Source organism: Gymnoscopelus braueri, assembly GCF_963280865.1.
Source record: "Gymnoscopelus braueri genome assembly, chromosome: 2".
Classification (NCBI taxonomy): Eukaryota; Metazoa; Chordata; class Actinopteri; order Myctophiformes; family Myctophidae; genus Gymnoscopelus; species Gymnoscopelus braueri.
Window position 1 is genome coordinate 13,869,920 of NC_137604.1, and position 24,095 is coordinate 13,894,014.

A 24,095-nucleotide genomic window follows, 5' to 3' on the forward strand; every position below is an offset into this window, starting at 1 on the left:
GGTCAGGCAACTGCTTGGCCTCACACCTACAACTCATCTAACCCCTGCTCATTTTGCTAGGGTGGGATGGCTCAGGGTAGAGGACAGAGTAAAGCATCTTGCAATGGGCCTGATCTACAAGATACACGACACCACAAAGACACCCATGTACCTGTCAAACTACTTTAAAAAAATCAAAGACGTCCACAATTACAAGACCAGGGGGAGCTCCACAAATCACATTCAACCCAAATTTGTCTCAAACAAGGGGTCAAATTTGTTCTATTGCTATGCCACCAAAATGTGGAATGCCCTACCAACAGTCATCAAAAAGTGTGAATCCTTACTCTCCTTCAAAACCGCTCTAAAAGAGCACTTACAGGAGGCTGCAATTCGGAACTGGCCATTGTAAAAAGTCAAGCGCCATAGCGCTTTCTTGGGTATAATCCTCTTAAGGCCTGTTCAAACTGTACGTAGATGGGTTTCACGTGCGTGAGGGGGTGAGGGATGTCGCACGTTCTTTATGGCACATGCATGGTCGTTCACGTGATTTTAAAACTTAGAGGCGTAATACACCTATTCATCCACTAGATGGCAGTTGCAAGAGTATGTAGCTAGTATTTGGCTAGAAGATAGTGTTGCCATGTCCGCTTATTATAAGCGACTTTGAGCTTGTTTTTCTGTAAAGTTGCTTGTAAACATTGGTGGTTGCGGTTTTATTTGGGCTTGTTTCTAAAGTGTAGTTGCTTATTTAGGCTAATTATTATTTAAACCAGTGGTTCTCAAATATTTATTGTAGATCTACTATTTTCAAAAAGCGCTCATGTCGCCTGGTCGATTCTTTTGGACTTGTTTTCATAGACCTGGTTGCTTATTTCTCTCACAAAACCTGGCACCACTGCTAGCATGAAGCTAGCATGTAGCATCTAGCCAAATAAACACACAAACTAGACAGAAACAAAGGTTGTCTACAAAACTTGAGTTTCGCCCCCTACTGCACTGTTCTATATTATTTATGTGTGTGTTTAAGGAACGGCTGGGGTTAATTTTGTCACGGCCCCAGCCGTTCGGACTGGCGGATCAAATCCACTTCCTCGTTTTTGGACAAGGAGGGGGGCAGAGGAAAACTTTTTTCCTCAATACTGCACAAAGGGCGCCAAGGGTACTACAGGCAACGTACAGAACACGGACGTCAGGTTGACTGTAGTTCTCAACCGCACGGAATGCTGGCTGACGATGGGGCCGGAGGGAGCGGAGGGGGAGACAAAACACCCACCTTTAGTCGGTCAGCGCTCCTTATGTCAGACCTTGTATGTCACTTTAGCAGACCTTGTGTTGAACTGTACTTTCCTGTGCTTTTTTTTGCAAACTGCTAATAAAGTATTCAATCAATATTCAATCAATCAAGCCCCTAGCAGGGAAATGTCGCACCTTGTATGAAGGGAATACATTCTGAATTTCCTGTCATGGGTCCAAATTGAGTCAGTTCAGCCTTGACATGTGACACCAACCAGGGCTGCCAACATTGGACTGTCAGAATCAAGGAGTTTTTTTTTTTTGGGGGGGGGGGGGGGGGGGGCTCCCCAAGCGGGGGGTCTGGGGGTCCTCCCACCGAAACTTTTTAACAGCGTAGATGTAATGTCCTGTGTTTTGGTGAATTTTGTGAGTTTGATACTTTTATTAGGCTTGCTTTACTAGCATCGGAAAAGGATGGGTACATTTCATCCATTAAAACGCTAAAAGTAGGCCTACAGAAATTGATTTGATGACTGAAGCAATGTAAGACCCATCTTTAATAATAACCATTCGTTACTTAAAAGTTAATATCTCTGTATGATGGCATGCACTGACCACACCCCCCAAGCAGGGGGTATGGGGGTCCTCCCCCAGAAACTTTTTAACATAGTAGATGTAATTTCCTGTGTTCTGGTGAATTTTGGGAGTTTGATCCCAAATCCAGGAGAAATCCAGGAGAAATGACAAGCCAGGAGATTGTCAGGAGACGTGGTCGCAATCCAGGAGACTCCTGCAGGATCCAGGGGTGTTGGCAGCCCTGGACACCAACCGCAAATTAGACTCACCAAAAACACCTAGATAACAGACAGTCATAATTATGCAATTCCTGTTTTCTTCCATCTCAGGAATGGAACGATATTGCATACAAAGTTAAGAACACAACTGGGGTCTCCTGTTGCCTGGCCAACAACTATGATCCCTTCCTGCTGGTGGATGATGGGAGTGTAGGTCGCAGAGGAGTAGAGATGAACTTCAGGGCCATGCTAGAGGACTACATCTCTCACCAACGCATCAGGGGTAAGAGACGGTGGACATAGGCCTACATTATTTGTTACTGGAATTAAAATAATAATTAGTTTTGTTTGCCAGGACCAGTTGCAACAAAAAGTGACTTAAACATTGAAAGAAAAAAAAAACATTTTGTTGAACTGCTCGAAGAAACTAGTGCTGCAAATATCAATTATGTTCTTATTGACAGGTATATGGTTTAACCCCCAAAACATTATACAAAAGGTTTTTCAATGGATTGTGTTTTGTATTGGGCATGCTAAATAACAGGAAACCGGAAAAGTGTATGTTTTAAGATGTCAGTCCAAGATGGCTGCCGGGAGCGGTTATATATCTCAATTGAAAAAAATTATACACACATTTTTAAGGGGCCATGGCCAAAGGGCCGTGGACCCTTATTGCATCTCTACACTTTCATTATTCTTCTTCCGCCGTTTTTTGCAGTTCTGGCCTAAACCGTGTGGTTACTTTTTACGAAACTCAGCAATATAGTAGAGGGTCATGGAAAACGGTTCAGACACAAGCTTTTATGCAGAAGGAGCGAGTGCATTCTCCGGCAGCGGCAGCAGCCGCGGAACTGCCGCGGAACTGCCGGTGGAGGAGCGGCAGCTCCCGGCAGTGACTGCCGGCGGTGGAGCGGCAGCTGCCGGCGGAGCAGCGGAACTGCCGCGGAACTGCCGGTGGAGGAGCGGCAGTCGCGGAACTGCCGGTGGAGGAGCCGCAGTCAACTTCTTTTTTCCGCCGATAAAGTATAGTTTTGGACCATGACGGAGGCGCGCCGACTCAGTAGACCTTGAGGCCAAGGAGTCGCGCCCGAGCGCCTCGGGAAGCTGCCGCTGCCGCTGCCGGAAAATGCACTCGCTGTCCCTCCTTTTATGAGCCAATGTATATTGCTATAACAATTATTCATCTGCCCCTAGCACATACATGCAGACTCACATTTGTTTGTGAGTCTGCAGTAATGTAGAGGGTCATTCCAAATATCACTGGAACCAATCTTACTCCAATTGGCCAAACGGGGGCGCTATAGCAAACTTTAAACAGGCATAAGTCATGCCTCGTTTGGCCGACAGCCATGAAACTTGCTTACACATGTGCCTTGACTCATGTAGAACACAGCTATCCCTTTGACCAGTAAACTCTGCCCTTAGATTGTCCGCAGCTCCTTTTTCACCAGTTCAGGTCTGTTGGTCAAATGGCTTGATTGCAAATCTGCCTTGCAACCACAGGATCGCCGGTACAAGTCTCACCTCATGCAGACTTCATTTCAATTGCATTGCACACAACATGACTGTATCAATTGATGCATGTGCAATTGTTAAAGATAACATGAACCGTTTATTTGAGAGTAGTTATTTTCAATGTATGACGTACTTCATTGTGAAAATAGCCGATCTACAATCTCACAACTTTTTGGATAGCAACGCTTTGTGAACTTGTAGATCGGCTACTTTCACTAGTTTTGATACCGAGGAGACATCACATTTCTCTTTTGGTAAATGGTTTGTGAACAACTAACTTATTGGTGATACAGGGGCTCGGTTCATGGCAGAAGGCAAGAGTCTATGATCTTCAACAGACACGATCAGGCTGGATGAAGCCTTAGCTCAATCACTACTGTGATGATAGCCTGTGAGTCTGAAGGTTGAGGGTTCGATTCCTGTCTATGGCCATGGGTTGAGGTGTCTATGAGTAAGGTTCTTAACCCTGGACTGCTAGCCACCATCCCGCAGCTATTGAGAATGCTCATTTGTTAGTTGCATGGGCTGCTTTGTCTCAAGTTCAATCTATTCTGTTTCTATGTCTTATTGTGCTATTGTTCCATATCGCTTTTTGCCTATCATGCTATGGCCCGCTTATCGCTGATTGCAGCTTTAATTTCAATTGATTCTGTTGAAACTCACAACCACAACCATACATTGCTCTATACTGTATGTAGAGCAATTAGAAAAGGAGATCATTTCACAATGTTTTTTCTCACAGGAACCAGCATTGACATTCCTGTCCTCTGTATGCTCATTTCAGGAGAGGCAACCATGCTGGAGGTACAGTCCACTGCTTCTTAATGCAATAGTCACTCAATATAATTTGTGTTACAGTGATTGCATATAAGTTGACTTTCATGCGCCAGGAGCATTAATGGAATATTACTTTTATTATTCCTGATTATTTATCATTATAGCTACAGGCATTTAGCTAACACTTTTTTATCTCCTCCAGGCCAGTAGGCCTAGGAGGTGGAGATTGTGTGTGTGATGTGTAATCTAATCTCAGATCTTGCTGTACCAATCGGTCTAAAAGTTTGCATGCACACACCAAGGAAGAACACACCTTTTTCAAATGGGCCTCACGGTGGCGCTATAAGCCACTTTACGTTTTAACCTATAACCCTTGAACTGTATGTCATACAATCACACAAAACAATTATATTCCATTTAGCATTTTCTTCAAAACAAACTTTTTGCTACTACTCCTACAGTTTTGTCTGAAACTGAAACAAATTGCTTTATCTCTGGATATCACACAATGAGGGGCCTAAACAACATTTTCACCAATTTAGGTACAAATGGTCTCGTTAGCCATGTGACAATGCGGGGGACAACAGGGTTTTGATACTCCATACTGTTTGCCCGTTATTGTCTTCAAATATGCGTGGGCCTATAAAAGAAGAAAAAAGATTGCATGTTGCCTCTATAAAGGGTACCTCAAAAAGCACTTTACCATCTGCCCATAGGGAGCACCACAAAGTGAACAGTTTCACCATTTGTCAAATAAATCCTATTTCCCTGCAGCTTCCTTGTGTCCTGCACCCCACGACTCACACTAGGTGCCTACCCAGGGCTGGCGGAGATCTGTGCTCAGAGGGACACACTTTTCTAGTCTTAGTATAAAAATATATAATAAAGAAACACACCTGGGGCATAAACCTTGTGCGCACCATCATCTCTCAATATGTGCAAAATTGGTGAAGTGGCCCTTTAACGTTTACTAGCTATTCTACCCATTCTATAAAACTAACAACAGACAGATACACCAACAATAAAATACTAGAAAAGTGTGCTCCAACAGGCTGGGTTGCCGACACAGGCCTACCCTTTGTCAGTCTCCGAGTGCGGCTGTCAGAACACGAGGAAGCTGAGGGAGAAAAGTTTGTACGACAGACAGTGCAACTGTGTATGTTTGTGGTGCCCCCTATGGTAAGTGAAAGCATGTTTTGGAAACAGTGACATTTGTAGCATTTGGTTAGAGGCCCCTTGTGTGATTACAATTTGAGGCAGATTGGATCAGTTCATGATTTGTGGATATCTTTTTGAAAAACGGGCCCGCCCACAAACTTTGGATGTCAGTCAAAGGCCATGGTAATGGATTATACAAAATCTGATTAATAAATCATGATCACCTCACTCTAGAGATCATGTTGACCGATTTGGCCGATTGACTGTTGGACAATATGTTGTAGTAGAAGCAAAAAGTGTGAAAATATAGAAAATAAAGAAAATATACTATGACTGTACAGTCTGGCGGAGACAACAAGGGCCAGTACTTTTGTATCCAGACAGTAGATCATTTATAAAAGCAAGTATATAAAGAAATAACAGCCAGGCTGTGGTTAACCCCCGCCTCCTCCTCTGTATTTCTCTTTATCCCTCCTCCCCTACTATCTCCAAGTGGGTGGCTTTGTCTCTGAGGAACTCCATTCCCTGGCTGGTGCTGGCAGGTTCAGGAGGTGTGGCTGACCTCTTGAGTGACATCTTGGAGAAGCTATCATCTGACCCTGCTGTGCAGTCCTCCAATGAGGGAGATGGTCCTCCTGGTGTTGAGCTGAAGGATCGAGTGGCAGAACGGGTCAGGAGACACTTCCCTTCTGAAGCACAGAGAGACAAACTTGTTGAATGGGTAAGGGCACTGGGGTGGTGCAGAGTAATGAGGCTTGCAACACACCCTTGAGCCAGAACCTGTGTGCCTTGTTGACAATCTTTGTCTGTTTTTTTTGTTTATTTTGGGGACAAATGTATAATTCTACTTACAGTATACAGAGTCTGAGTCAGACAAAGTATTGGATGTCTTTTGTATGGTGTTTGAACTGTACAGTAAGTTAACATGTAAGCTTAGCTAGTTTCGCTTAAATCCTGGCTGTCAAGCAGCAGCTTCTCTCAAAAACAGGGTCAAACTGTCTTTATACCTGGCCATCCATGAATTTATCTGCCTCTGCCTAATTACAGTGGGGGAAAATAGTCAATTTCCCCCAAAACAGGCACGCTGTTCACTCAGTAGGCGGGAATGTACAGTATCATAGGTTTGAATCCGGCAGTACATTATATTTTCTCTCTCTCTCTCTCTCCAAACAGAGCAGAAAATCTCTCTCTCTCTCCAAACAGAGCAGAAAATCCATTACAGTTTATATTATTAAACTGAATGACAGTAGAATATCACAAAGTCTTACAAGTTCCTGTTTACAGTTGCGTAATTGCAGAATTTGCTATTTGCCCATCCTGTAACCCTTGACCCTGACCCTCAGGCTCTGAGCATCTACCAGAACAGGGACCTGATAACAGTCTATCATGGAGAGCAGGAGAGGCTTGATGACTTTGATAGAGTCATGCTCAAGACCCTCGTGCAAGGTATATAACAATAATCAATATTATGGTGTTGTGTAGTTATTATATAGTAACAAGCTCTTGTTAATACTTTTCATAGGTTATTTTCATTAACCACTTAAACTTTCACGTTCAGTTTTTCAGAAATAGTGATAGAATACGATCTATATAAGCTGAGTGAGTTTATAGATCGGCTATTTTTGTTACTGTTGCACAACAAAGTAGGACATTCATTTACAAACAAAACAAAAAAAGTCGAATTATCGAGATACAAGGTTTCTGCCCGACAACAAAAATATTACATTCCTCACTTCTGGGAGGTGAAAGAGTTGTGCGTTACACCACATTATGATGTTGATGTAACATGGTGTGTTTGTGTTTGTGTGTGTATTCAGTCAGTAAGCGTTGTGTATCACATGATGCCAGCCCTTACACTGAGGAGCTGAAGCGAGCACTCACCTGGAACAGTGTGGACTTTGCCAAGAGTGAGCTCTTCAATGGTGACATCAACTGGACGGTGAGAAACAACACATCACAATATATCTGAATGTTGAAGTCACAGAAATATAACCCTGCAGGTGTTCATGCATGTACTGTAAATACTAACCTAGTGATACAATAATATTGCCACTGTAGATTTGGAATTACTGTAAATAATCTGTCCCTGTTGTCCTCCACTCCGTCCAACAGGATCAAGACCTGGAGGACTGCATGACAGACGCACTGGTCACTGACAAGCCACAGTTTGTGCGTCTCTTCATTGAGAATGGCTTCAACATCGTGGACTACCTGACTTGTGGACGGCTGGAGAAACTGTACAGTACAGTGTCTGATGACACACTGGCCTACAAGCTGCTACAGCAGGGCCTGGAGGAGCGAGAGGGCACACAGGGTGAAGACATCAGCCTGTTTCAGGTGGGGTTTAAAAAAGAAAAAAAAGGGGGAGATCATTTACAATTCTGTCCCTATCGGAACGTACTGTAACTCGGACGGTGCTGAGTCGACTGAAGGTGACTTCGCAACGCTCTGCACGGTGACTTGCTCGCCTTAGCTCGTTCGGCGGTGCCTCTCATGGCTCAAGCCCCCTTCAGTCAGCGCGTCTCCGTCGGTGTCCGACGACAAGCGCTCCTGCACCCCGCTCACCCTTTTTCTTTGTTGTGTCAACGATGACAATGACCTTTGGCAATTAAAGCAATTGTGTCAATCTGTTGCGGATCAAGGAGAGATAATTAAATGATAATTAAATGAGGGGCGGCCATAGCTGAGTGGTTAGTGAGCCTGCCTAGGGAGCCAGAGGCCCTGGTTGCCCCAGGTTCGATTCCAGGCCCAGCATATGTGTCGATGAAATGAAATATGTCCCTGAGCAAGACTCTTAACCCCTAATTGCTCACAGGTTCTCATTGGAAACAAGACCGCAAGGACTTTCATTAACGACTGTTAAAAGGAATTATCCTTACAGAAATGAAAAATTTAAATAAATGAGGAAAATAAGGAAAAGGGAGAAAAAAGAAAGAAGAAAAATAAACAGGGGTACCACCTGTGTGTGTAGGCACCAGTTCACACGTACAATGCATAATGCCTCGTACACACCAAAAAAAGCTAAACATAAAAAAAGCAGAAGTACAGTAGGAGTAGCTTTGAGGCAACAGCACTACCGACTGCGCCACCGTGCCCCCATATACACAAATTAACAAGTCAAATTGTAATAAATAAAATAAAATAAAAACCACAGTAGCAACCATAGTGGAACCGAACGTAACACAGATCGACAGACAGACTGTTTATTTCATGGTTTAGTGCTTCGCTATACTGGAGCGACATTATTCTATTTACACTGATTATTTAGTAAAAAGAAAAAGATGCACGCACGCACGCACGCACGCACGCACGCACGCACGCACGCACTGATATGTAGGAATAGGACTTGAATATGTCCAGTAACAGAGGGCATGACCAAAACGTATGTGTCAGATCAGCAGAGGGTTGTCTGCATCAGTTGCACTCATCACTAATACTTGGAATGCACTCATCACTAATACCTGGAATACCTGGAATATCTTTCATTGTTTTGGAAAGTGTCCACATTTTTATACAGCTATGTATTGATAATAAAAAGAAAATGTACTTAGTAATTTGGACTTTTGAATACTTAAGTATTTCTAAAAGCATAGGCGCTCACTTGCATCTCCATTAACAAACATTCACATGGGAGTTTGAAACCCTTGCACTGTTATTGGCTGGAAGCTCTCAAAAGGTAACGTCCAACGAAGTACTCGATCCCAGTACTTGAGTAAGAGTACAGATACTCCTTGGTCAAATTTACTCCTCTATAAGTAAAAGTAGCTCAGTCAAAATGTTACTCAAGCAAGAGTAAAAAAGTCATTGCTTTTAAATATACTTAAGTATTCCAAAGTACATGCTTTGAAAAATACTTAAAGTACAAGTAAAAGTAAAAGTAGAAGTACATTTCTTAATTTTTTTATCAATGAATTGCTGTAATGTTTTCACAATAAATGTGTAGGACCTTGTAACTCTAGTTTCAGAGAAGTACTGTAACTCTCTGAAACCACCTGCACTGCATGCACTGATGTGCTTGTTTGTAAAAACCACTACATTATACAAAGTTTGCAGAAACACCTATTAAAAAAAATAGAAATAACTGAGGAACCAGAACTAAATACTTTTACTCCTATACACCCATACAAGATGTAACAAAGAGGAGAGCGGAGGGGGAAGCCAGAAATACGGCTAGTGTGAGAGCAGACGTGTGGCCAATTGCATTTTAGGGAAGAAAAAAGAATCAGCCAACCTAAAGGCCAAACCGCAGCAATGCAAGTCACAACTCCTTGCTACAAAACCCTTTTAAGGTCAACGCACCAATGCAGCTCCTTGCAACTGCCATTGGGGATAATGGTTGCAAGTAGTTGCAAGTAGTTCCATGTTGCAAGGAGTTGCATGGCGAATCATTGGTGTGGATGTGGAGTGGGCTTAAAAGTGCTCAGTACTTTACAGCCCTCTTAGAAATGTACTTGAGTAAAAGTATAATATTTGTCTTGGAAATGTACTCAAGTAAGAGTAATAAGTATTTAAAAAAATCTAATACTCAAGTAAAGTAAAGATCCTCAGAATCTGTACTCAAGTACAGTTCTCAAGTACATTTACTCCGTTACTGTCCACCACTGACGTCCAAATATATCCCTGTCTACCAAAACAACAGTAATATGCATTTAATATAAAACCTTTATTTAACCAGTACATTGAGACAAAGTCTCTTTTACAAGATGCAAGATGCTGTATGGTAATATTGTGGTTGGTGGGGGAGAGGTTTTGGAATGTAACATAATCTTGATAATGCTATTGACAATAGAATATTATATGAATAATTTTCTGCACCAACAACAATGCAGTAGAATTTTGACAAAGCTATGCGGTTGATTTGATGTGATAGGTTTGTCTCATTTACTCTTCCCTGTCTCTCCAGGTGTCACGTGTCTTAGAGATGTTAATGGGAGATGTGTTAATGGGTGATGAGTACAAACCATTCTACTCTGCTCTAAGTGTAAGCTTCAGAATACTACTACTAATGTTGTCTTTCATCCACTCTTTAAACATGAACCATAGTGTCCCGTTTCTGGAGTAAACATTCAACGAAAATCACAGATCTACAGATCTAGCTCACTACGCGCTATTGTGTTGCGTTGTGGATTTGTAGACTCTCAGTTAAGATGTTCACTGTAGCGGGAATACATTTGTACAGACCCCAGGGGAACGAAGCGGGGCTCTCAACTCACTTCTTTATGCTCCAAAGGTTATTTATTTATAACAAACAGGTAGTATAGTATATGGTTTAAGTGTTGCAATGTTTTAGGTTTGTTTTATCAAATTAGATAACTGATTTCTTCAGTTTAACACACGTGAATGACACTTAAGGATGATAACATAGTAAATAGCATATCTCTGCTGTCCGGCAGCAACCAGCTAACTCCAAAATGTTCATTTCATTGATCAGAACAGCTGAATGGACCTCCAAGCTCACAATGAAGTTTGAGGTCAAAAGGGGGTGGAGCCTTGAGTCAGCTAAACCAGCTAACTCTACCCCCCTTTGGTGAACTTAGCTGGTTTAGCAGAAAGTTTGATGACCCAATGGAGTTAGCTGGTTTTGTCAGAAGCGCTTTTTAATACTTTTCATTGGTTCAATATTTGTTTAATCAACACACAGACGTAAAGGGTGTTCAATGGCCCTGATTTATGGCAAAAGCGGGAAAATGGAGTTAGCTGGTTCCTGCCGGACAGCAACGATATTTTCCATTTACAAATCAAATTCCTTAAGAATGTATGTGAATATAAACCTAATTTATTTGTTCAAAACATTCCCGGATTGGACGTTTAATGCCCATCTCTCATTTCTTCTTCATAGTTCTGTTCCTTCTCTCCTTCTCAGCAAGCTTGTGAGCACCCCCACTTTGCCTGGCCTTCTCTCTTTATCTGGGCTGTCCTACAGAACCGCAGTGAGATGGCTGTCTTCTTCTGGGAGAAGGTAAAACCCCTGATGCTCAGAGAAGGCTGAAAGATTTGTATAATGTAAGTAGGTAACGTATACTTCTGTTAGAAGTCTGTAATCAGCCCTCTCTCCCGCTGTCCCTCTGTCCATCTCCAAGGCGAAGGAGTCAGTGCTGAGTGCTCTGAGTGCTTGTAAGATGCTTAGGGAGATGTCAAAGATGGATTGTGAGACAGGGATCAAACTTTCTATGAAAGAGCTGGCACAGAAGTTCGAGAAGCTGGCACACGGTGAGACCTTGAATAAATCATTCAAACTGAAGTTTTCAATTTGTGGTTCCTGAACTGATATCCAATGTCTATAAGCTCAGAAGCCAGAAATCTGATGTCACACAATTTCACTGGCTATCTGCTCTCTCAGATCCTTACCCTGACCTTAATGACACTGAACCCATTTCTACCCTATTACTTAAACACAACCATTCAAACCTTTTATCTAACGTTAGGTCAACTCCCCTTTGCTCTAGCGGTTTGTGCAATGCATTGTGGGTATGGTACTGCCATCATCAAGTGCATAGCTCATGTAAACCATAAAAGTCACACCCAGTGTGAATTAAGAAGCGCCTTTGATGAGTAACGGTACTACTCTATTTGAGTGTGTGCTGGTATTCAGGTGATATAGTGTTGACAGCATTTTATGACTTATGACAAGTATTATAATACTTCATAATTGCTGGGTAATGGCAGACTTTTTGGTAACACTTCCTATGCATCCTATGTTAATTCTCAGCAGTAATATATTACAATCATTGCATAATCCTTTATAATTACTGTTAAAATGCATTATAATAACTCACACAATTATAAGTCACTGTAAGTGGTCATTTGTTGCTTTAAGACAAATATTAAATCTATGCAAGAGCAATTGTTAATGGTTCATATGAGATAAAAGTTGTAGTACTGGTAAGGCATTCATGCTTTCTTATTGTAGATAAGAACAGTGCGATTCACAGCAAAATTGGAATCAGTATCTGAACTTTGACCCCATACATGCATGTTCCTCCTTAGCAGAACACTCCAAGCTGGGAATGTGGTTAAAGTTAAACACTTTGACCACACTCATTTTAAATGTAATAATTTTCCCTCAATTCTAATTAATTTGTATAGAAACTAGAAACTAAAACTGTATAGAAACCACTGAATGCTGTTTTGAGCCATTAAGATAATTAATAATGATCATTTTACAGTGTTGTGTGCTTAGATTTACATAGAGTTAATGCTGTTTTTTCTCTTTACTTAAAGCACCCTTTGACCATTTATAGTGAATTATAATGACACTAGAATGCATTATAACAGTGATTATAATACATTATAAATTATTATAATGTATTACAGCTATGACAATTCTAATGAACAAAATGTTGGTGAGTTTCCAGCAATTATGAAGTATTATAACTTGATCTTAGAGTTATTATAACATGCTTTATAATGTGTTGCACTATGAGTATGTATGAGTGCTTATAACTATAATTAAACTGTGTTCTAAGCAGATTATATTGCATTATAATCATGTTAAGCAAATTTCTTATTTCTTATCCCTTATTTATTTAAATGTTTTACGCTTTCTGTAAAAATGCTTTTCCTGTGTGGTGCTGAATTCTCTCTTCAGATATGTTCAGTTCATGTTACCAGAGCGATGAGAAGTACTCCTTCAGTCTGCTCACCTGCGAGTCTCCAGTATGGGGCACGACCTGCCTCCAGATGGGCATGGCTGCTGATGCGCGCCTCTTCTTCAGCCATGATGGAGTACAGGTTCGCCCATCTTTGTCTGCTTGGCTCAGCTGGCATCTTGAAACAATCTGAGTAATGTTATTATAGGTTTAAAGGCATAGGGCTCTATTTTCGGCCGAAGTTCCTATGCCCACTATTTGGGGATTTAGCATGGCACAAGGGGCGTTCCCGTGCAAAAGTTGCTATCTTTGGACAACAGCCTTATCCCTAAAACACCTGCACTACCCGTTACATTCTGAATATGTGTGGTTTGGGCGTTACAATAATAAAACCAATCACTGTGCCAGATGCCATTGCCTTTAAGAGAAGACTGCGCAAGCCATTATCCCCAATGCAATCTTACGCTCTCTCCTTCTCTGCCCATGGAAGAGCGGCGTTGCCTTGGAATAAAATTATATTAGATACACAGAATTATCACTCACACATTGCTGGTTATGTAGAACTTTAAATTACAGCAATCTGCTTGTGTTCTGGAATAATTAAAGGAAATTTAAGGTCTGGTATGGTTATAGCAAACGCAGATTAAACAACATTGTATTAGTCTTTGATAAGCTTAACTGGCAACAGCTGATACAAACACAATTTATTGACACAAGGAATTTACAGTCACACTTTTGTGCATTACAGTAAAATTGTAATGACAATCACATTCACAATCGCTTAATTCCGAAGTGAACTCTGCAGCCGCACTGGGGCGCCGATAACGTTGGACACCATACACCCAACGTTTGCTTCATAGGCTCTAGCCTTTGATTGTCTTTCAATGAAACCATATTTGATAGACATACATGTAAGTATCACCTACATGTTACTGATTATAGAGAATGTTTTATTATTGTAATCAGATCATTATTTCCTGCGCTGGATGAATAAAACTGAAGTGTGTAATTTGGAGTGCATTGCATCGCACACAGCACAAATTGTATTATTTGAATAGACTATCATCTTATATAAACACAATTGACACAAGGAATTGACACTCTCGCTTCTGCTGATTATAGGAAAATTTGAATCACAGAGATTCGTTGAGAATTATGAATGTTGTGCCGTAGTGCGCCTGGCCGGCCCGACTCTCGAAATGTCCATTGCCGGCACGCTCTACCAAACGAATCTGGCATAGCGGGTGGTTTTAGAATCTGCTATGCTTCCATAAACGTGTGTGGGCAATTTTACGCAAAGCGCAACAACCTCCAGGCGTAATGAATAGCGGGTATAGTGGCCGTATGATACCGTTTAGAGACAGTGCCAGCTCCCTTGTGTGTAATTCACGGGTAGCGGGTAGTGCAAACGGGTAAGGCACCCGCAAAAATAGGGCCCTAATAGTGTGTAACATTGTCCTATGTACATAACAAAACAACATAGGCCTATATTTTTTTTTAATTAAAATTTACATTATATTTTATATTATATTTTTTTATCTTATGTAAATCAAATGATTAATCCAGCGTAGCGATAGTTCAGGTAGGCACGGAAGGCAGGAGTTGTACATTGCTAGCTCACTCTCCCCAGACCCCCCATTCATTCGCTAACAAGTTAATTAATTCATACACCCACAAGTCAGTCTGTCTCTCCATTCGCTACAAGCTAACTCACACACGCCCTCATTCCCACAGTGCAACTCAGGCGGCCCTATTAACCAGTCCAATATTCACTGTTCATTCTAAGTGCTTAGCTGTCACAGCTTGTCGTACAGCTGTCTCCGTTCAAATTCCCTCCACCTCCCCGGCCTCCTCCCTGTGGCATTTAGTTCTTATGTTAATGGTGATTCTGTGATGGTACTGCAATTCTATGGATTGTACTATAATATGTGGTCTCTTAACTCATGCAATTGAAAGGTTCAATGTTATGTTCATGTAATATCTGTGTCATATGCTCTGCTCCGGGGGGTTTGTGATCTCAGATTCTCTGTCATGCTTGTGCATGCAGGTAATCTGTAGTATCACAGGAGCAGATTCACACCGCCAAACTGAATACAATATCATTGCAATAATTGGTAAATGGTTAATCCTGAGCTGAAGTATCTAACTGAAATTACATAATCAAATTGCATACACTATGTGTGACATTAACACACATAAATGGCTAAAACAGACCACTCTGCTTCTCAGTTCAAGCTGTCTCAGATTTGGTGGGGACACATGGATACAAAGGACACAAAAGTGTGGAAAGTCCTTCTCAACCTTTTCTGCCCCGTGCTGCTCTGCTGCACCAAGATCATCTCCTTCAGGTTAACGCCAGGCCCTTCATGTTTAACACAATAATATGCTCGTAAATTATACATGAATTTCAAAATGTGTTAGCAGACTATAAGTTGAGCAGGTTTATCATGATGCTCCACCTTGCAGAAATCCACAATCCAGATGCCTTCAGTTCTGGAGTGCTCCTGTCACTACCTTTTGGGGCAACGTGCTGATGTACTTCCTCTTCCTCGTCTTGTTTGCCTACGTGCTGCTGGTGGACTTTAAGACACCACCCCCTAGAGGCCCGTCCATCACTGAATATTTGCTGTACTTCTGGGTGTTCACCTTCATATGTGAGGAGATCCGACAGGTGGGTGAAGGGAGGTTACCGCTTTCTTACATTGCATGTCTTGTGTTAGCACACATTGCCCACTCATCCAATAAATGCCTGTAAGTGCAACATTGCAATGAGGTTTGAATTCTGTGTCATTAACATAACAAAGAGCCAAAAAGAATATAGGAACAAAACCTTCCTGTGTTATTTGTAAAATATTCAGGATCTGAGTTATTTTTATTGCCACATTTGTATGTTTGCACACACAACAAATTATTTACATATCTTTACAGTATAATTCATATTGTGTGTGCGTGCGTGCGTGCGTGCGTGCAGGATTAGCTCTGGTCCATAGAGAACTCCTTCTAACGCTATGGACCAGAGTTAGTGCGTGATGATTAGACGGTTTCCTTCTTGGACTCTTTTGGAGTCCAATAGGCTATACAGTACATACATGATTGTTTGTTTATGATGTTGAAAGAATTTCCCACGTAATGCGTCCATAAACTAAAAATATGTCTTTGTGATTTCTCAAACACGTGAGCTCGATTTATACTTCGATGTACAGCTGAGTTTAATACATATAGCCTACTGGCGTGCAAACATTATTTGTGCGGAATTTCAGCACCATGGAGAGCGCTCATTTTCTGATCAGTGAACCCTCGGAAAAATGAGATTTTTGTTTTCGGATCAATGAACCCTCGGAAGAACGGGCTGTCAGAACTATGGATCGTCGGTCTAATGGTACATTTTTCGGACTATCGAGATTTCGGAATTATGGGCCTTGTGGACAATCGGACTAATGGCATGGCACCCTGCATCTAATGCTCGTTGTTTTTCTTTTGAGTTTGATGACTCAATCTTGTGTGCTTGGTGTTTGCACTCCAACACTTCTTTTTTACGATGTGTTGACATCTTTTCTTGTTACATTATCATCCACCTTATATATTCTCCCCCATTGCATTCTCTGTTACCTTCATTAACAATATGGCATGAACGTCACGCGGAGTCTGGCACGAACTTCACATGAAGACCTGCATATCACTAAAGGAGTCTGATAGACCTACCAGAGAAGCCTAACCAATGCCTCGTCCTCAGGCCTCTTTTTTAATCCTGTGCCTCCTCCTCATCCTCACCAGGCCCTTTTTAGATTTTTTGATTCTCGGGATCCGTAGTCTCCTCCCAAATGGTTTGATGGCTTATAATGATGACGATGACAAAAAAACAACTTAGTCCAGTCCTAGTATTATTTACATGTAATAAAGAGTAAGCATAAATAAGCTAGAAACTATATACATGTGAGATTGTATAGATATATACTGATAGAATGGAATAAATATGGATACCGGTATAGCAAAATGCTGTACAAACACTGTTCTAACAACTGATTGTTGCTATTCACAAAACTATTCAGTTTGATTGATGTGTTTAATTACTTTCAGGCATTCTTCTTCAAGGGCATGACTTTGCACCAGAGGATGAGGCTGTACATGCAGGATATGTGGAACAAGTGTGACCTCACTGCCATCATTCTGTTCATTATTGGTCTTTTCTGCAGGTTGGTAGAAAGACATTTTTCATCATTGGTTACTCGTATGAGCAATGCCAAAACCGTGATAATAATATTTAAAACATTTGTATGAATTAATGTGATACGATGATGCGACACAAGACTCCTCTTCCCATACAACATCAGGGTCCAGAGCTCTGTAGGGTTGCTAGCTCCGCTGGCATGCGACAGTGTGTCCACATAGATGGCGCACCCCCTTTCCATCCTCGCTTTTCCCCCCTCCCAGGGGCCGGCTGCCCCAATGTCAGTGAGCTCAGTTCCGGGTGCCTGACACAGTGCCCAGCTAGCCTCATCCTTCTCTCCCTGATATTGTCCGTGACCCGCCAGAGGCCCTGTGGCATTCATGTGTACAGTAGATGCCATCCAGGGCCTTGTCCTGCTGTACTGTGAGCGCCCATATCTCTGTCCCATAAAGCAGTACTGATTGTACTCTAGACATGAACAGCCGTCTCTTCATGTCATCTCCCATCTCAGATTTTACACACTGTCTTCATCCTGTACAAGGCATTCCAGGCAAGGCATTTAATTAATTCAATTAGATTAAATGTGTTTTATTCTGCTTCAGGATGTTTGAGTGGTCCTATGAGTTTGGACGATGTGTCTTGTGTATCGACTACATGGTCTTCACACTCCGCCTCTTTCACATCTTCGCCATTCACAGAGAGATGGGACCAAAACTAATCATTGTTTGGAAGATGGTAAGATAATACATAGATAATAATGTTCTTTTATCATGCTTTAAGAGTTGCATTGGTTATATTATATAATGAACCCAAAATATCTATTTCTCACTGTTCAGATGAAAGATGTCTCCTTCTTCCTCTTCTTCCTGGTGGTGTGGCTGATGGCATATGGAGTAGCCAATCAGGCACTGCTCTATTCCTATGATCCCAACCCAAATCGTATCTTCCGTCGAGTGTTCTACAGACCTTACCTGTACATCTTTGGACATTTTCCTGTTGAGGAAATAGATGGTGTGTGTGTGTGTGTGTGTGTGTGTGTGTGTGTGTGTGTGTGTGTGTGTGTGTGTGTGTGTGTGTGTGTGTGTGTGTGTTTTTGTGTGTTTTTGTGTGTGTGTGTGTGTGTGTGTGTGGGTGTGTGTGTGTGTGTGTGTGTGGGTGTGTGACAGAGAGAGAGAGAGAGATTAGGGGCAAAGCACTTCAGGTGCACTAGAGAGTATCACGGGTCCACCCGGAACCGAAAACCCAATATATTGACTTTTATTTATTTATTAAAGTTGCCGGGGGTCTCGGGGTAAGTGCATCTGAAATTGATAGACCCATGAGGAGGACCCAATTAGCTTTTAAGTGGTGCCAGCTGCTTCTTTAAGTGACTTTGTGTGTTTATATGTATATGTATGTCTGTTTGAGTATGGCATACGATTGCAACACAAGGCTGCAACTAATTACAATAATTTATCACAAACAGGAGGCACAGTGCACCACTCACACGCGTGCCACGTAAAGATACGCATGTACACACTGCCCACACATGCCGCTCCAGAGGGGCGGGGATTCGTGAAGGTGACACTCACATAGATGGATAGTCTCAATAGTGAAATGAGCATAGCATCGGTTAAATTATATTCTAATTATCCTCGGACCAGTTTCCAACTAGGGGTGGGACGATATGGGTACCTCACGATACGATATATATCACGATATTAGGCCCACGATAACAATATATATCACGATATTCGACAATATTCGATATATTGCGATATCACGATATTCAATATATATTGCAAGAAATTTCACCAACGATATATCACGATATCTGAAAATATCGATATATTGCGATATCACGATATATTGCATGAAATTTCACCAACGATATATCACGATAGTCCTTGTATTCAATTCATAAACACATAAAATAGCACCAAACAGTTCAAAATCATCATTACACAAATACAGAGTAGGAAAAACAACGTATCACAAACTTAAAAATAAAAAATAAAATAATAATAATAATAATAATATCGATATTTTTCGGCAGTATATCGATTAGTTATCGTGGGAGAAAGTATCGCGATATATCGCGATATCAATATATCGTCCCACCCCTATTTCCAACTGGGGCCAATTTTCCTCGGGTCCAAATGTGCGGGTAAAGTTTTTGGAACCCGTGCTACCCTCTAATAGGAAGCTTATTGTATCTGTGTTGTTTTATTTTATTGTTTTTATTCCATCGCTAACTGCATAAATGCCCAGTCACTAATTACAAAACTTTGCAGAATGGCATCATGGCAAAAATAGTTGAAACAAATCTATTCTTATTGGCCAAAAAGGGGGCAGCTATAATAGCAATGATTGAAAACAGGCCTTTTCTATATCACCCATTCTTGAGAATTGGGACAAAACCTCTATTTGTGTATATCTTTTCTTCTTCAATATATTAAAATACACTTTAAAAGGTCAAAGTGTTGACTATTAAACCATGTAATGGGCCAACCTCCCATTTTTTTTTTTAATGTCAACTCCATAAGATGGCATATCTGACAGGGTTGACAAAATGTTATGTTTTTTTCATTCCACAGCACAGTCGTAGTGCGTAGACAATTTATTCTTTAAAGGTGTTTGGGTTCTATTAATGCTAATAGAATTACCCTTTTTTATATGTTATGGTTGGGACACACCAGATAGTAACAATGGTTGGGACACTACCAGATGTAGTGCATTTATAAAAAAATTAAAGCTTCCACAGCTTTCCCGGCTTTTTTTAAACCAGGAAGTGAGACAGGGGACATTAGGATATAGCTAAACCTGTTTAGGACATACACATGGTTAGTTTTTTTTTAATGCTTTTAATAATTTGATTTTTTGTATGTTTGAAGTTGTGAATCGTTGTCTGAGACAAGGGTGTTTTCTGGCAGAGTGCAAGTTTAGATGTAAAAAGGAAGCAAGACCAAAAACATTGTATAAATCTTATGTAATTCATATATATATATATATATATACATACATATATTATATACATACATATATTATTTCTATTAATGTGTTAATAAATAATAATATTTTTTTTGGGGTTAGGATGTGTCCCAATTCTCAAAAATGAGTGGTTGATATACGTATGTATGTATGTATGTATGTATGTATATATATATATAATAACTATCATTATTTTATTTTTTATCCAAGTGGGAGAACGGTGGGACATGGCATGCACTGACAATGTGACACAGATAGAGAGCGGTGCTGAGCCATGCAGGAACTTGTACAGCAACTGGTTGGTGATCATTCTGCTGGTGGTTTACCTACTGGTCACCAACATACTGCTCATCAACCTCCTCATTGCCATACTCAGGTAGAGAACCAGCCTGCTGTCTGTGGCTCCATAAGTGTATGCTCTCTATTTCCATCACTCAGCTGTTATCTCCTCTCATCTGTTATCAGCTGTTATCTTGCCTTCTACATGTAATTAACTTCCCATGCCTTCTTATTTCATAATCCTCTTTGTTGTTTTTTTGTAGGTTAACATACAAGTTTGTTGTTTTGTCCCTTCAATCCTCCATGCAGCAACACTTTCTCCAAGGTGCAGGAGAACAGCGACATCTACTGGAGGTCCCAGCGCTACAAGCTCATTGCAGAGTACAGCTCCCGTCCTACTTTGGCTCCTCCATTCATCATCCTCTCCTACCTTGTTTACCTCTTCCGCTGGTTGGTTATGAGGGAAACGTGCATGTTGCATTCCGGCCTAATCGACCAGGTTGACGGTGACATGCAAACGGATGAGGGTCAGTATTTGATTTGGATCGAATGAAATGAACAGAATAAATACTTTTTTTATCTTTAGGAAAAGTTTATTGTGTGATTAGACTTTGTGTGATTAGTTGAAGTCCTACATCATGATAACGATACATTTTATTGTGTGTGTGTGTGTGTGTGTGTGTGTGTGTGTGTGTGTGTGTGTGTGTGTGAGAGAGAGTGAGTGTGTGTGTGTGTGTGTGTGTTTGTGTGTGTGTGTACATGTGTGTGCGTGAGCGTGCGCGCGTGCGTGCATGTGTGCATGAATACAAGCGTCACAATGATGGGAGTATTCCCAGAGAAAATATTCTTGAAAACTGATCTCATCTGTACTAAATTGTCTGTGTAACTGTGCTTTACTACAGACCAAACATTACATTGATTATGATGGTAACCAATGTAATGTTTAGATTAGTTGACATTGTCTACTCTAAGCCAAGCTTTTCAGCCCAACCTCAGCTCATGTCTGCTGAGCTACCGTGCAAATCATGTTAATAGTTAATTTCAGCATTTTCCCTCAATACTCAGTACTACCTCAGAACTACCGGCTTAATAGATGGGAGACCGTTCAGAAGGAGAACTTCTTGAAAGACCAGATCAAGATTCAGAGAAGCAGTGACTCTGAGGGGATTAAGAGGATATCTTTCAAGTGAGTTGATAACTTCAATGGCAATCACTAAATTTGAAATAGCACTGTACTGTACTGTACTGTACTGTACTGTATTGCATTGCATTGCATTGCATTGCATTGCATTGCATTGCATTGTATAGTAGGCCTACTTAACTGTGTGTGTTTTGGCAGAGTGGACAGAGTGGACAGTAAGCTGAAACAGCTGACTGAACAGCTGACTGAAACCAGAGACTTTGACCAGAGGCTTAAGCAAGTGAGATGAAAACTACTTCATTGCATTTCACTTCATGTCAATAACTAAAGGCCCTGACAGATAGAAAGCATCAATGACACGCGTCATTAGGCCACGTGTTCATGGTGCGAGAATTTGAGCGCCACTCTATGTATTCGGCTGCACCGCAAGTATTACTGTAATAATTTGAATCGCATCACATCGCACTCACACTCGAATGACACAAGGGATGTACCAAAAGACACACACACACACACACACACACGCACACACACACACACGCACGCTGGTACTGTTGTAGCCTATGTTATGTACTTCCATCGTTCCATTCACTCTCTTTATCTCGCCGCTCTGCGTGCACTCCGACCAATGGTAAAGGTACTTTTGTATGTCATTCTCCTCCATCCATGTTTTTGCTGCTTAAAGCACTAAGTACTACTACTGTAGTTTCACAAACCTATTATTTTTCAGAATCTGTGTAGACCGGTGGCTGTTCAGAATGAAGCCAATGTGGAAGTAAATGAAACGCTGCAGTTCGCATTAATGGCCTAGAGGGTGGTGCTAATTCCTGCAGTTGCAGAAAAACTTTTGATTCCATTATAGTCAATGGGAATTTGCGCCACCAGGAGGTAGATTTTTGGAAAACCATTTTTTTATATTACTTCTATATATTTTGTCCAAACATAATACGCAAATCGGTACACAGTATCTCTATAGTCATGTGATCAACAGGGATCTGTCCGATTTTCCATATTCCATCCTGATTGGCTAAGATTGGCTTCCAAAGTTTGCAGGATTGGTTTATTTTGAACAAAATGCCTCAAATCATGAACGCAGCATGTGATTTCCGTGACATTTTGCGCGTGCATTCCCACCAGGCCGCGGAAGATATGCCACTCTTTCCACATTAGCCTGTTATAGCGCCACCAGCAGGTCTAATTTAGAAAAACACAGTTTTGGAACAAAATGCCTCAAATCATGAATGCAGTGTCGGATTGCCGTGAAAGGCCTAAGACGAAATGGCACCCTTTTCACATTGGTCTGCACTCACGTGTTTTGATAAAGCTGACTTGCCTCGCCGCTCTCTGGCTTTACCCCCCCTCCCCTAAGGCAAGTCAGCTTTATCAAAACACGTGACTTCCATAGGAAATGAATTGAAACAGCCTTATGCTTCACGTAAGGCATAAGGCAGCCATAAAACGATTGTTTCAACTATGTGAGGGAGGCCCTACATATTTTGACCAAAACTCACACACATTTGTACACATTATGTCTTGAGTTGTGTGATCAAAATGTATCTGCATGATTTTCATATTCCATTCCATGACTATAATCGGCTCAAATGCGCGGGAGGAGCCTGTTTCGCAAAAAAAATGCCACAAATCATGAAGTCTGATCTGCCCCACATTTGAAGCAAACAATGAGGGGCCTCTAAACAACACAGACCCAAAAGTGATTTCCCTTGCCACAAATGCTACAAATGTCACTGTTTGTTGCAGAAACATGTTTTTTCCCCCCCATACTCCATACCGTTTGCCTGTAATTACCTTACAAAATGTGTGGACAGGGCCTGTTTCTTAACTAAACTAAGCTTAACTAAACAAACAAAAAAGTGCCATATATCATGAACGCAACGTCCAAATAATACCCAATTTGGATTATGTTGACGGGCCTGCCTCCAAAACCGCTTTTACTTCTGCCGGGGCACCACAAACTGTCATACACAATGTATCTTCCCCCACAGCTTCCTCATGTCCTGATGGCCTGTTCCTGGCCTGGCTCAAACTGATCTTATTAACAAATATTGGTCACCATTTTCTCAAAGGGTTTAACAATTAACATTTTGAGATTCATTCCTATACTGTACCATTCTGATGACATTTTTACTGTCTGAATCCACTAGATGGAGAACGCTCTCAGCCAGATCTTGGATACTTTGGCCAAAGCACCATGGGCAAAACCCTGATCGACCACCACTGGGCTGTAGAAGCATCTCTGCAGATGCTTGCGCAAGATCTGGAATGGCAAAATAACTACTTTATACAGATAGAGAAAATATAAACCGTATGTAAGGCTATGAGTTATTATGCATTTTAATGTATGTATGACTGTTACGGTCAAATTACCCCAGTGTATGTGATGTTAATAATCTGTTCAATCAGCTCTCGTTGTGTAGGAGTTTCATTAGGATAATGTTATCATTTATTATTATTTGATTGTGAGCATAGTG

General features: G+C 41.2%; 1 protein-coding gene across 1 annotated transcript in view; it reads left to right on the forward strand.

The window, feature by feature from the left end:
* Positions 1-24,095, forward strand: part of LOC308094254 (transient receptor potential cation channel subfamily M member 4-like) — a 36,062-nt gene extending 11,967 nt beyond the window's left edge. Inside the window, exons 6-26 of the mRNA XM_080440791.1 lie at positions 2,121-2,292; positions 4,267-4,328; positions 5,953-6,180; positions 6,803-6,905; positions 7,277-7,398; positions 7,572-7,796; positions 10,363-10,517; positions 10,620-10,689; positions 11,323-11,418; positions 11,540-11,669; positions 13,048-13,190; positions 15,278-15,396; positions 15,515-15,719; positions 17,126-17,241; positions 17,819-17,951; positions 18,053-18,227; positions 20,397-20,562; positions 20,775-20,992; positions 21,531-21,651; positions 21,805-21,886; positions 23,769-24,095. Of these exons, the coding sequence (XP_080296917.1) occupies positions 2,121-2,292; positions 4,267-4,328; positions 5,953-6,180; positions 6,803-6,905; positions 7,277-7,398; positions 7,572-7,796; positions 10,363-10,517; positions 10,620-10,689; positions 11,323-11,418; positions 11,540-11,669; positions 13,048-13,190; positions 15,278-15,396; positions 15,515-15,719; positions 17,126-17,241; positions 17,819-17,951; positions 18,053-18,227; positions 20,397-20,562; positions 20,775-20,992; positions 21,531-21,651; positions 21,805-21,886; positions 23,769-23,831 (2,904 nt within the window). The 3' untranslated portion in view covers positions 23,832-24,095. The remainder of the gene's footprint in view (positions 1-2,120; positions 2,293-4,266; positions 4,329-5,952; positions 6,181-6,802; positions 6,906-7,276; positions 7,399-7,571; positions 7,797-10,362; positions 10,518-10,619; positions 10,690-11,322; positions 11,419-11,539; positions 11,670-13,047; positions 13,191-15,277; positions 15,397-15,514; positions 15,720-17,125; positions 17,242-17,818; positions 17,952-18,052; positions 18,228-20,396; positions 20,563-20,774; positions 20,993-21,530; positions 21,652-21,804; positions 21,887-23,768) is intronic.